The sequence below is a fragment of the Periplaneta americana genome, chromosome 14, assembly GCF_040183065.1.
Source record: "Periplaneta americana isolate PAMFEO1 chromosome 14, P.americana_PAMFEO1_priV1, whole genome shotgun sequence".
Lineage (NCBI taxonomy): Eukaryota > Metazoa > Arthropoda > Insecta > Blattodea > Blattidae > Periplaneta > Periplaneta americana.
The window spans coordinates 69525813-69541351 of record NC_091130.1 but is presented as its reverse complement, the minus strand read 5'-3'; the positions used below and the strand labels follow the sequence as shown (position 1 = coordinate 69541351).

Below are 15539 nucleotides of genomic sequence, written 5' to 3'. Positions count from 1 at the left end.
AAACGCTTACTTGTATTTGTCACTTTTTTTTATTATTTAATCTGACAGGAATAAGGCCATAACAGTTTACTAATGTATTTTTTAATAGTATAAAGATTCGTTTGCTTTGTGGAGAAAAAAAAAACAGAACACCATACTTTACAAGAACTTTATTTGTAACTAGCCGTACCCGTGCGCTCCGCTGCACCCGTTAGAAATAAATATAAAGTAATTACATAATTAAAATAGGACATTTGATCCAGGGAACATTCGTGTTTGATAGAAGGATAAATCGTTTAATATGTTACTTAATTTAAATTGCATCCAAATAATTAAAATGCGATCATTTTGGTCCAGAGACACTCATTTGGTGCAATGACAATTCCTTTAACATGTTTCCTAATTTTTCTTACATGCAACCATAGTTTAATGAAGACTGACATCATTTAGATTTAATGTGTGTATTTTATTTCACTTGTTATAGGTTTCCATTGAATTATGGTAAAAACTTAATTTTAACCCTTGTTTTATACGTATTCAGTAAATGGCGCTTGGCCCACTATGGTTCTGAACCCTTCAAATAAATTATATTATATTATATTATATTATATGATATGATATATGATATAATATGATATGATATATATGATATGATATATGATATGATATATGATATGATATGATATGATATGATATATTATATTATATTATATTATATCAGAAGTTACTGTAATAACATTATAGCATTATGTCCATCTAGAGAAACTACACTTTCCAATGGTGAAATAATAATTAATTATACAAATCGGTTAATTTAGCTTCCGATATTACTTCATACAAACACAGAAACATTCTCTGTAGGCTATCTTTCATAGCTTTCGATTGTTGCTGTCCAAGGCCCCTTATAGACGAAGTCATTTGTTTTTTAATTCATTACACGGCCTTAGATGGCAGTTATTTTAATTTTAAAACTCATTTATCTTATTAAATATCAGTCCTATAAAAATTTTTCAAGGAATAAAACTTATCGCAAATTATTTTTAAAGAAACTTTTGTTATGTAACATTTTTCACAAAAATCAATAATAAGCGAGATATTTCGATTATTTAATTCAGGCCCCCTTATAACCCCCCTTTTAAATAATGTATTTGAATGCCATATAGCCTAAAATCTAAGTTACAACGAACTTAATTTATATTCCAATTTTCATCGAAATCCGTTCAGCCATTATCGCGTGAAAAGGTAACAAACATACAGACAGACAGACAGACAGACAGACAGACATACAAACTAAAATTTCAAAAAAGCGATTTTCGGTTTCAGGGTGGTTAATTATATATGTTAGGACCAATTATTTTTGGAAAATCGAAAATTACCAGAAAAATTTCGGCTACAGATTTATTATTAGCATAGATTCAATTACTCCACATTTTTGTGGAATTGGGGCCTGCTTAAGAATAACTGTACGATTTCGAAGTCGTAGTGTGTCTAACTGTACGGTTTCGAAGTCGTAGTGTGTCTAACTGTACGGTTTCAAAGTCGTAGTGTGTCTAACTGTACGGTTTCAAAGTCGTAGTGTGTCTAACTGTACGGTTTCGAAGTCGTAGTGTGTCTAACTGTACAGTTTCGAAGTCGTAGTGTGTCTATCATATGAAGCATAATGATAAATCAAATGACAACTGACACCTTTATTGTAATTAGTTTGCCCTCACTTACTTGCCTTTGTTGATAGTCCAGGTTGTAATTTCAGCCTCCAAATTGTGCCATGTTGGTCCTTCAAGTAATATATAGTTCTTGCACTCGATTTTGACATAATTTGTTTTCACACACACATCTAGATCTGCTTTCGTTATTTGTTCTGCCACAGAAAACCATATGTTGATATCTTCATTTGTTTGAAGCCAAAAATATTCTGGTTTTTTTTCTGAAAAGATGGAAACAGAACATAATTTTCCTCAAGTAAACAATCTCTATATCTAAGGTTTACCTATTATTAGAGACATTGAATTTTTTTAGACAAAAATTAATTCATAGCAATCAGTTAACCCCACAGTTTAAATTTATGTAACATGATACTGATACCACAGTCTAGTATATACAGTCACGAAGCTTGGGTTTATGAGGATACTAGGAACAATAGATTGTGCAGGTACTATTTCGCATTGCCTGTAATGAGGCGATAGTAGCGATCCTAGTGGTTAGCAACTATCTATGGATGCATATTCACTACATACTGAGCTTCGTGACTGCATACACTAGACTGTGCTGATACTAAGAAATAGAAATGAAGAGTCCACTGCAAAAAAGGGGAATGTCACAAATTTGTGAAAAATTCGTTTAAAGTTCATTTTTACACATCAAGGGGAGTAAAATATCACAGACTACAATGCACTGCAAAAAGGATGATAGTCTCATACCTACAAAGTTTTGATGAATTGGTGAACAACACAAAAAAGAAGGAATGTCATAGCGAAACAGTACTGCAGTGGACTCTTCAAATATACTTAAAGAAATTCTTATTGTATTAATGATCTAAAAATTCAAATTTATTGCCTCATAAGCCAGCATATCTGAGAAAAAGTGTACTTTTTTTTGTTCTGAACATACCACAGTCTCGAGGTTTTTTGTGCTTATCAGTGTAAGTTAACTGGTGATAGCAAGATGATGTCTGACAAGTCGAATCTGAGGAAAAATCTCAGCTAGTAATAGTCAAAATGGAAATCGAATCCATGGCCCAACCCAACCTCAAGTCTCGAGTTCAACTCACTACTGTCGAAGCTATGCCAATGGCAAGCTACTACAACTCACACACCTGTAAATTTTATTGTAATACATCAAGATAATCTGTCCTTATACTGCTTGTTTGAGGCTTGAAAGTAATGTAATTTTCCCTAAGATAGGTTACTAGCCTTATCGTTAGGTAGTCCAGTAGTGGGGCTGCCACTTTTAGCCTCTGGACAGGCTTGTAATGCAGCATTTCCTCTGCATTTGATGAAACAGTTATACCGCTGTGACTCGGTCGCCATTTCCTCGTTGGTAGAAACAGGGTGGACCACGGGAAGGTGAGGATGGCATTTGGATAGGAGAGGCTGTATGTTTCGCGTCACTATCCCTTCTTCACAGTATATCGCAGTATAAACCTAGAGGACATCGTCGACCAGGAAGACCTTTAAGAAGACTGCTAGATGGGACCGAAACAGGTCTACAGAGGCCTAATTCGTGAAGGATGATGATGATGATGATCAAGATAATCGTATTATTGTTGGATATTTCTGATATTTGAAGCTAAGTATCTGTGTTGTGTCTAATGGCCGATAAGACTTCAGTAGCTTGCACCATTTTTCCTCCTGCTTCCCAACAGAAACATATTTCATGGTTTTACTGCTTTCTCCTGTCTAGTTTTACATAAACTGGGAGATGGCTCTTTCTGATGATTTGTCCTGTCTTGTTGCACACTGTACATCTTAGATCTTCTATGTAACCTATGTAGAGTAATATTTCCTATAATATTAAAAGTGCAATATTTTGTATTTTCATTTTAACAACTTGGATCATTCTTAGTATTTTCTTTCATTTACTATTCACATTCTGCAGTCTTTTAACATCAAAATGTGTATAGTTATAGACAAATTGGAAACACTATATATTGAGAAATTCCAGCAATGCTTACATGAATTTTTAAAACTAACAGCACCAAATTTGCTTTCATCTTTGTCCAAAATTGTGGTACATATCATACTGACTATATTTCAAGTACAGTGTCTCCAGAATAGCTCGAGTCTGACAATCATTGATGTTCATTGTAAGCTTTACTACTGTGCTGCTTCTTTCAGGCTTCAATTTGACCTTCCTCAAGTGTGATAATGGACAGGAGGCATTCATTACATGTTTACTGTAAGTTTTAACGTTAAATATGTCTTTCCTTCACACATACAAGTATGTGTCATCCACCTGTTCCAGGATCTGCAGTGGAACAAAAAATTGCACAATTTCATATGCTTACTATAACAACACTATGAGCCATAGTCGAATTATGTTATCAGTACTTAGGCCATAAACCAATTGATGTAACTTGTGTGACCACGCCAATCACACTATCTCCCTTTGCTACAGGCATGAGAGCACCGAAGTTGCATATAAAATTAGCTGTGCAGCGCAGCCTCTCTCAGTAATAGTTCTTTCCATTGTTTCTTACTGGCAGGAGAAGAAAAGTGCGAAGAGGTCAATTTGGAACTGGGCCCCTCCCCTACAGAACTGTCGCGTCAGCCTATCAGGGGGGGAGGGAGAGGGCGGAAGAAGACACCTAAAAAATTCTTCACGGTCTGTGCTGGCTGTGGGGACCCCCTCCCCAACAGCCCGATCCCAAACAACCCATCTCATGTAAGCTACCCTTCAAACTGGGCATTACACACCTAACGGCAAGTCCTACACCAGAGGCGAGCCACAACTTTATAACCTTACCACAGAAATAACAATCCATGGCTTCCCACTATATACTGAACAGTCCCAAGACTACCCAGCTACCCTAACCCGACTCGTAAAAAGCTTGCCTGCACATAAGCCAAATAATCCGAGACATACCCATCGCATGGTTGGTTACATCGCAATCCCCATTTGTTAGCAGTAATGCATCGGAGTGATATATCCACTCCAGTGAGCAGAGTCGGTCACTGGGGCACCTAAATTGCCCCGGGTTCCCACGGGAGGCTCTACATGACTGTACATGACCACTGGTCCGGGCTTCGTACCTAAACTTGCATATAGGGGCAGTATGAAAGGTCCACTATCCCTTTATTGCTGGTTGGAAGTCATGCTTGAAACCGTGGGACAGAACCACAGACATAGGAAAGGTCCCCACTGGTGAAACGGGAGTTATAAGCCTAGCAAACTTAACCTACTAATCAATATAAATAACTAGAAGAGAAAGAAGAATGAAGCCTAACCAGGCATCCTTAACAAATCTCGTCACGTAGGCGGACGTGGCAAAAACTAACAGCGAAATGAAAAGGTGAAAATGACTGTGATGATGTGGTAGGTGTTCTGCATCGCATGCAATGGTGGCTGGTGGAGAGAAATATAGCGATGAAAAAAGAAGAGAGAACGAAAAGATCTGGGTGGTGATAAGTGAGTATATGTGTGAAAAGAAGAGCACAAAAGCCACATCACCCGGTCACCAACTTCACGGAACTCATCCCGACTGGACCTGAGTTTGTTAACAGTGCAAAACTGACCTCTCATTACGAGTGTGAAATGAGTAGTATGTATACTGTGGAACAAGTGGCTTCATGAAAGATGCATCCATGAAGTGTTTGTCCTAGAAAAGATCTGAAAAGAAATTTCTAAGAAAATACAAAAATTACGCAATATCAAGTAAATTCATAATTTATTAATTGGTGGCAAAATTTTGAGACATTAAGAGCTCAATTTATAGAAAACCAAAGGAAGACACAATCTAAGTAAAGAAAAACTGGATGAGATAAGACACTATTACTAGCTAATCCAGGAAAAATCAATATGCAGATAATATCTGAGATAAAATATGTAACATCATGAAACATTTATTACATCACAAGTGGTTGAATATCATGAAACAATGCGAGAATATATCCAAGAGGAGGTAATGACTTCCTGGAAAATAAGGTTAAGTTAAGGTATGACATTGGAGTAGTTTCGAAGTAACTTGGACTCTGCAATTTCATTACACAATTGTACTTTAAACCTCAGAAGATAAGAAAAGTCAGTTATATTATGTTCTAAATCAACTTTGTTAGAAATTAGGTTTCCTGTGAAAAAGTCAGAATGTGAAAATACAGCAAGTGTTCATTGTTAAGATGTGGTCCACTTCGAAATTCGTAGAAATTCGAATCTGCCCATGCTAAAAAAATTCTAAATTCTGGTTTATTTAACGACGCTCGCAATTGCAGAGGTTATATCAGCATCGCCGGTGTGCCAGAATTTTGTCCCGCAGGAGTTCTTTTACATGCCAGTAAATCTACTGACATGAGCCTGTCGCATTTAAACACACTTAAATGCCATCAACCTGGGCCGGGATCGAACCCGCAACCTGGAGCAGAGAAGACCAGCGCTATACCAACTACGCTACCGAGGCAGACTCTACCCATGCTTGCCTCCATCAATCCTGCATCATTTAATGATGAAGTCGGCCTGGGTAGCGTATTTGGTACAGCACTGGCCTTCTGTGCTCGAGGTTGCGGGTTCAATCCTGGCCCAGGTCGGTGGCATTTAAGTATGTTAAAATACGACAGGCTCATGTCAATAGATTTACTAGCATGTAAAAGAACTCCTGCGGGACAAAATTCTGACACACAGGCGACACTGAAATAACCTCTGCAGTTGCGAGCGTCGTTAAATAAACCATAATTATGTATTTAACGACGATGTTACTGCATTAGAAACAGTGAAACATTTTGTAACACACCATGATGTAACTGAACAAATCATGGAACAATTATAACAATTTGAGAGCGTATTTTATTCCTTAATTAAAGCAGTCCAAAATAAGATTTTTTAAAAATAATCACATGTTATTAAATGAAGATCACACTGGAAGAACAAGATAAGTCAATGTCGTAAAATTTTCCGGATTGGAGTTTTAAATGTAATTATATCAGCCAGCTTTAGCTCTGAGCAGCTACGAATTTCTAAAAATAATCTTACATATATGTTATAATTATAAATTTAAGTACTTTATTGTAGACTGAACTGTGAAGTCCTAATTTATCACGTGAAAATTTTACTAAACTGACTTAACTCGTCCTCCCTATATGGTCTTCAAATGCTATTTCAGATGTTATTAAATGTAATTTCAGATACGCGTTTTTTCCTTCAGACTCCCATAAAAAAGTATAAATGACAGTATACTGTATTAACTTCTTCATTTCTTTACTAATACATACTTTCTTCTTTCGTATCCACACATTCTTTTTTTCTTACTGGGTTTTCTGAATCTGAATGAAATTGAAAAGGTTTTCCACTTGATATATATAAACTCTGGCAACCAGGCTCTAATGCAGCATAATCCAGTCCACCAGCACCAGACAACTGACGTACACTTTGCATTGACCACTCTTGGTTCTCTCCTTGAACAGAAAATAAAACATACAGAATATATTTCACAAGCCTAAACTATGAAATAGCAACTACAGTAAAACATGGATAATTCGAACACACTACCGAATATATGTACAATACCAGAAAGCACAGAAAACGAGAGAATACTGGGAAAGAAGATCTAATGAAGCTCCCTTCTCTACCCACAGTGGTGTGTAAATTGAATAAAAGAGGATGTTACGCAGAATAAGAAAGAAAGACGATTTCTACCACGTTTTTTATACTTACACAATGTATTTTTTTTAAGTTCAAGTAGAGTAATTCCACATATTTGATAATCTGAACGAACTGATAATCCTAACTACCCTCAGTCTCAATTAATTTGGATTATCGAGGTACTACTGAACATAATTTTTATGTATTTACAATAAGACATTTATGAAAAATTCTGGATAAAATGCAAATGACAATGTGACATTGACAAAACTTATGGTAGTGGAAAAAACACTGATTGCAGTAAAATTTCAAATGAAAAACTATAAAAATAAGTTTAATATTGTTACAGGATATTTATATAGGTTTCATAAGAGAAGTATCACATTAATTACAAAATTGGCAAGACTACTAAAAAGTTAGGGCGGCTGGGTAGTTCAGTTGGTAGAGAAGTTGGCTATGGACTAGAAGGTCCGGTGTTCGATCCCAAAAGTGGTGATGGGATTTTTCTTGTTGCCAAACGTCCAGAACAGCCCCAAGGTTCACTCAGCCTCCTATAAAATTGAGTATAAAAGGTGGTCAGAGCGTGATGCCAACCACACCACCTCATTCTAGTGCTGAGGTCATGGAAAACATGGGGCTCTACCTCCATGCCCCCAAAGTGCCTTCATGGCATGTGAAGGGGATACCTTTATCTTTACTAAAAAGTTAATGAGTCAATTGTTGACATGTCTTACATGAGATTGACGTTCATCTATATTAAGTCAAAGAAGGACAGAAATATGATTCAAGACATAACACATGAAATACTGCAAACAGCTATTTGACATTTTAAATATTAAAAGAGACATCCCATAAAAAATTCGTGTTCATACAATAAAGACAGTTTCACATGTACTGTAAATTTTATCAATCAACACTTTGTTCTTTCCGCATTTACATATAATACTATTTAATTCTATCAATAAGCAGCTGGCTATGGACTGGAAGGTCCGGGGTTCGATCCCAGGTGGTGACAGGATTTTTTCTCGTTGCAAAACTTTCAGAACGGCCCCGAGGTTCACTCAGCCTCCTATAAAATTGAGTACCGGGTCCTTCCCGGGGGTAAAAGGCGTTCAGAGTGTGGTGCCGACCACACCACCTCATTCTAGTGCCGAGGTCATGGAAAGCATGGGGCTCTACCTCCATGCCACCCAAGTGCCTTCATGGCATGTTACGGGGATACTTTTACCTTTAATTCTATCAATATTTCCTACACTCTCTCGTAAAATTATGAGCAAAACTTCTTCTTCTGAGGCCACGGCATGCTTAGCTATACTTAATTTATACTGAAAATCTAACAAAAACTTCTCGAAAATACAGTTTGAAACCAAATTTTCTCAACGAAAATAGACAATGGGTTAACATTAACAGTTAAATTATCCTACCTTCACTAAAAGTAATCCATTCCAGTTGTGTAGCAAATTTCACTTCTTCAGAACCATTCTCTCTCTCCTTTTTCATTTCATCAACCCAAAAGAGCAAACTATGAATCTCTCTTCTATTTGCTATATTCTCTCGTGAATCCAAGACAGTGAAAGATTTCTCTTTTCCACATACTTCATCACTAAACATCACCTGCACAATATTAAAAATGGATATAAAAAAGTTACAATTATATAAAAAGTTATTCCTGCTCTTACATAAAAAATTACTGACTATGAGTTCATAAAAAGAGAACGACTTTTTACAATACAGAGATTCCACACCACATAATAGATATAATAAAAGATATAACTGAAACAAAGAGAACAAAATAAAAATAAAATATGATTCCGAATTATCAAGCTCTGCAGAGACAGAGAGAGGGAGAGGGAAGGGGAGGGGAGGGGGAGAGGGAGAGAGACAGACAGACACACACACACACACACACACACACACACACAAAGGGTATAATTGAATGAAATAACAAAATGGGAAAACGAAAATACATCAGATATTCCACTCTCAGGGAAAGTACAACTTAATATCTATTACTTGCCACATAATTCCATCAGACACTTTACACAATATTCAGAAAGTCACATTTAACCCCTTACCGCATTTTGGGACAGATATGGCACATATCAGTTTTATATTCATATAATTTATAATATAAGCATTTAATATTTCAAACTGCATACTGGGTCAGATATGGCACACGGTCAGGAATTGGATTTGACCATATGTGACATCAGTTGAGAAAGAAAGAACTACTTAAATTATTTTAATATTAAACCAGTGTGTGCAGTAAGGGGTTAAATTACCGGATAATAAACTAATAACCGAATATGGGCTAAAAAATCTTCATAAATTAAGGAAAAACAATAGGTTTTGAAGGACCTGACCCCAATAAGAAACAAGTAAAATCGTTATCGAAAATCAAATAATAGAAGTAAACACATTCAACTATTTAGAAAATATAATATCATAGGAGGAAGAAAAGGATATCAATAACAAGCTAAACAAGTTTTCAGAACTAACATATTTAAACCAAGGACAACATTAAAGAACAATTGAATCAAATTATACAATATAAATAGTAAATATACAAGCCATAACCTATATTCTATCTTAAATTTAATATGCATCCAGGACAACATTAAATCGTAAGTTGATAAGTACATAATAATGAGTGATAACATGGATTAGTATTGACCAGTTACTGCTCATTTTCACATTACATAAGTTAATTTTAATTGATTTATTATTTTCTTGGTGTACTTGTTTCTCTGCTTGAGGTTATCTTTACCCCAACTGAACTATTATAACGAGAATAAACTGAATAAACATTACTAATATCTTAAATTTAGCTTTCAGTGTGCTTCTTTGGAAACTTTTAAGTTTCAGGCAGGCTAGGATAATATATTTAAAAACAATTCCGGGCACAGGTCAGGTTTGGGTTCAGAGATGAATGGGCCTGGCTTTAAAATTTTGACCCATGCAGATCTGTACCTGGAAGAGCCTACTCCCACACACAATATGTACAGACTCGGAAACAAAATTTAAGCCACCTGAATTTTCCAAGTTCCAGTTTTAACATACTCCGTATGCTTACTGTTATAACTGGAATTTGGAAAATTCAGGTGGCCCAAATTTTGTTTCTAGGACTGTACATTCATTCATTCATTCATTCATTTATTTTATTCCATAGATCTTACATGAGCAATGAAGCTTTAAGATGTGGAACATGTCAACATTTTACAATATTACAATTACAATTTTTACAAATTTTTATAGTTTTACAATTTAGTAATTTTCTACAATTTTTACAATTTTGTACAATTTTTTTACTTTTTTTTTTTTTTTTTTTTTTTTTACATTTTGGCGAGATGTAGTGAGATGAGATGAGGTCCGAGGATTCGCCAAAATATTACCCGGCATTTGCCTTTTCGGTGGGGGAAACCTCGGAAAAACCCAACCAGGTAATCAAATCAAAGGGGGTAATCAAATCAAAGGGGTTGATGCCAAGGACTCGCCATAGACCATCCGGCTTCAGTCCCACGGCTGGGGAAAACCTCCGAAGAAACCAAAGTCCAAAGGGGGATCCAACCCAAGCCCGGACGCAGCTCCGGATCAGCAGCCCAGCGAGTCTGTCGACTGAGCTACATCGATGGCTCTACTAAAAGTATACAATACATAGCCAATCAGATTATTAAATTTACAAACGCAAACGATCATTCATAAGTTGAACTATATTATAATACAAAACAATTTAATTAAATTTAAGGCATAAACAATTCAACCAGTTGTGATATACAGAAATTGATAATACATATCATGCAAACTACTTCAAATTACAAACACAAACAATTTATCAGTAGAGCTATATAGATTACTATTCAATTTAAAGCATATACAATTCATCGGCCAAAACTATACAAATATATACAATACAAAGTAGCATACTTTCATTAAGCTATACAAATTTGTGCAATTAATATCAAGTAGATTAATTCAATTTATATTCATAAACAATTCATCAGTTGAGCTATACATATTACCAGGGAAAGGATTTATATGTAAATACATATTTACTTATAAAGCTAATATAATTTATATTTTGCATTATCTTTATGTTTCACAATGTGTAGGGTTGAAAAATCCTACTTTTATTTTCCATATTTTTCCATATTTTAGAGTTTAGTACATATTTTCGTTAATTTCCATATATTTTCCATATTTCATATAAAACAGTCCATATTATATTAGGTTTAACAATAAAACAAAACAAAATTCCATTAACTTTTAAAAATACATTTCAACAATAGAGATTTAAACACATGTTCAGTAATCCCTTTAACATCAGAGTTATTTGAAAATTAGCAGTCCTATCAACAATGGGAAAGTAAGTTACAAAACTGTATTAATTTAATTTAAAATTTTTAACAGACTTCAGTTGTGCAGCTCAACAGTTAAATGCCAGTCAGAGTACACATAGGTTCAGTTTTGTAAATCATACTATAAAGACGGTAAATATGCCAAAAGTACGTCATTCAGTCAATTTAAAATCAAAACTAACAAGTTACATTTCAGAATTTAAAGAAGATGGTTTATCAACTGACAATAAAATATTATTTTGTAATTTGTGTCAGTGTGCAGTATCATCTACACAAAAGTTCCTGGTGCAACAACACATTACAACTAGTAAACATCAGGCCAACAAACAACTAAATTCCAAGCAGAGACAATTGTTTTTAACACAACCAACAACATCGAATGTAAGATCTGAGTTTAACATCGACCTGTGCCGTTCTCTCATCTCTGCTGATATTCCTCTCTACAAACTAAAGAATAAGGTCTTCAGGGAATTCCTTGAAAAATATACTCAACATACAATCCCGGATGAGTCAACACTTAGGAAGGCGTATGCTCCATCCATCTACGATGAGACAATACAGAAGATAAGAGATGAAATTAAAGATAGTTCAATTTGGGTTTCCATTGATGAGACTCCCGACAAAGAAGGTAGACTTGTTGGTAATGTAGTTATCGGTTTGTTAAGTGAACAATATTCTGAACGAATTCTTTTACATTGTGATGTTCTAGAAAAGTGCAATAACAAAACTATAGTTAAACTGTTCAACGAAGCTATGGGTATCCTGTGGCCAAAGGGTATTATGTACGATAATGTGTTATTCTTTATTAGCGATGCTGCCCCTTATATGGTCAAAGCTGGACAAGCATTATCTGTTGTATATCCTAAATTGACTCATTTTACTTGTGTGGCGCATGCATTTCATCGTGTGGCAGAAGTGGTCAGAGACAATTTCCCTAAAGTAGATTTGTTGATTTCATCAGTGAAAAAAGTATTTCTCAAAGCTCCCAGTAGAGTTAACGTGTTGAAAGAAATGTACCCTGAAATTCCATTGCCACCAAAGCCAATTTTAACTAGATGGGGTACATGGCTAGAAGCAGTTGAATATTATGCCGAACATATAGACTCTATTAACAATGTTCTCCTTGCATTGGACTCTGAAGATGCAGTCTCAATTGATACTGCGAAAACAGTTACCTGTGACATAAGTGTGAAGAATGACTTAGCTCACATTCAGCATACATTTTCATGCATCATAAAAACGCTCAAAAGTCTCCAAAATAGGCACCTTTCACTATCTGAAAGTTTTGAAATTATAAATAGTACTGTGGAACAACTGAATCGTGGTAGAGGTAAAGTTGCAGATGCAGTAAGAGCTAAGGTGGACACTGTACTTTCAAAAAACCCTGGATATGAAGAACTACAAAAGGTTGTTGCTGTGATGAGTGGTGAATCAACAGTGAAGATTAACTTGGACTTATCCCCAGCAGACATTGTGAAATTGAATTATGTACCAGTTACTTCTTGTGACGTCGAACGCTCTTTTAGTCAGTATAAATCTATCCTCAGAGACAATAGAAGAAGATTCACTTTTCAGCACTTGAAAGAAATGTTTGTAACCTATTGTTATGGTAACAGACAATAAAAATTGTGTTTTGTTGAAACTACATTGGAAGATAAGGTACGTCCATTATATTTTTTGTTTAGTTTGATTAAAATGTATCAATATTTAACGTACATAGTCATTTTTTTATAATTTTAAGTCCATATTTAATTCCATATTTTGGTAAAAATCCATATTTAATTCCATATTTTGGTAAAAATAACTACATATATATTTACATATTTCATATATTTTTAGTCCATATAAATCCGTTCCCTGCATATTACCATTCAATTTACAGTAGGTCTATATACAATTCATCAGTAGAGCTACACAGACTAGTAATCATTTTAAGAACATATACAATTCATCAGCCAAACTATACAAACATATACAATCAAATTAGTTCAATTTACAAACTTATTTTCGTTAAGCTATACAATTCATATGAAGTAGATTAATTCAATTTATAAGCTTAAACAATTCATCAGTTGACCTATACAGTATACTATTCAATTTACAGTACATACAATTCATCAGTTATGCTAAACAAAAAATACAATACATAGTAAACAGATTAAGTCAATATAAAAACATATTTTAGTTGAGCTATATAAAATTGTACATGCCATTTAAGTAGAATAATTCAATTCACAAGCATAAACAATTCATCAATTGTGTAGAAGGTATGAGTATGTAGAAATTTGGTTAATTCTTTTCTGAACCTTTTCTCGTTGTTCTTCAAATCTTTAAGATAACTAGGCAGTGCATTGAAGACTGTTATACATGAATAGCGAACTCCTTTTTTAAAACAGCTTAGACTAACAGAGGGTAGATGAAGATCTGATTTATGTCTTGTATTAAAATGATGAATGTCTTGATTAGTACTGAATTTATCTTGGTTTTTAATATACAGCATCATTAGGGAAAGAATGTATTCACAAGGTAAAGTCAAGATTTCTAAGTTTCGGAAAATATTTTTACATGAGGTCCTTTTATGCACACCGGCCATTATTCTTATAGCTTTCTTTTGTAAAACAAAAACGTGTTTAGCTTCAGACGAGTTACCCCAGAATATTAATCCATATTTCATTACAGAGTGAAAATATGCAAAGTATGACATTTTAAGTAAGTTTATATCACCAATAGTAGATAAGGATCTTAATGCATAACAGGCAGAGCTCAATTTACGAGTAATACATTCTATATGCGTTTTCCAGTTCAAGTGATTATCCAATTCTAAACCAAGAAACTTTGTGCTTATAGATTCTTTGAGATGAGTTCCATTTAATCGAATACTGTAGGAAACCTGAGCACTATTGTGTGTACTAAATTTGACTGCACTGGTTTTATCAACTTTAAGTGCTAGTTTATTTGCATGGAACCATTCATTCATTAGATTCAGCACTGTATTAGAAGTGTTTATAAAATGATCGTATTGTTTGCTTGAAATAATTACACTTGTATCATCTGCAAATAAAATTACATGGGATGAATTGTTTATGGTCAAGGCTAAATCATTAATATAAACTAGAAACAACAATGGACCTAAAATTGACTCCTGCGGAACACCATGTTTAATATTTCTAAATTCTGAATAAGTAACTTTATGACTATTTGGTACATTTATTTCTACTTTTTGTTTTCTATTTGATAAGTACGATGTAAACCAACCCAACATCTCATCTTTAATACCATACCATTGATACTCTCACTAGCTAGTCTCCTGGCTGACACACATTATCATATTCAACATTCTATTTTTTATATGTAATAAGAAAGTATAAGCAATGCTGTAATTTTCAATGTATCCTACGAATGTTATCTTACATTCCATCTTTTATTTTCCGCCCTGGAGCCTGTGCTGACAACATGTATGGTGCCTGCTCCATCTGAAAGCACAGCCATTTCTGGTGATGGGAAGCTAAGTGAAGTGTTGTAGTGACCAGATTTCCTCACATGATTGCTTGGCATCTCCCATACTTCCAGTACATTATCAAGCAATCCACTCTGGGAAAAAAAAAAGTGATCCACTATTAAACAGATAAAAAGATTTGATAGAACAGTAATTAACCAAAATTCTTCTAATTCAATACATTAACAGTTTTACTGAGGTGTTTAGATTAGATGATTACAGGTGGCTTTAAAATACCATTCGTGTCTGCAATGATTAAGGCACTCTGTTTTAACACTGTGGTAAAGCCATGGTTAGTGGTTCGAATACCGCCTACTTAATAGATGTTTATTGTTGACATGATGTCCTTTACTGCATTAGGCCCACTGCCATGCTGATGCGATATGACGGGAATTCAAGTTCTGATAAGGGGTCTAGAGACC

The 15539-nt window shown here is 34.7% G+C and overlaps 1 protein-coding gene across 2 annotated transcripts in view; it reads right to left on the bottom strand.

The window, feature by feature from the left end:
• LOC138713424 (nudC domain-containing protein 1) overlaps positions 1 to 15539 on the bottom strand; it is a 47736-nt gene that overhangs the window by 18753 nt on the left and 13444 nt on the right. For both annotated transcript variants that reach the window (XM_069845515.1, XM_069845516.1), the window contains exons 3-6: positions 15033 to 15212; positions 8691 to 8880; positions 6897 to 7079; positions 1696 to 1903 (exon numbers count right to left, since the gene is read on the bottom strand). In XM_069845515.1, coding sequence (XP_069701616.1) covers positions 1696 to 1903; positions 6897 to 7079; positions 8691 to 8880; positions 15033 to 15212 — 761 coding nt within the window. The remainder of the gene's footprint in view (positions 1 to 1695; positions 1904 to 6896; positions 7080 to 8690; positions 8881 to 15032; positions 15213 to 15539) is intronic.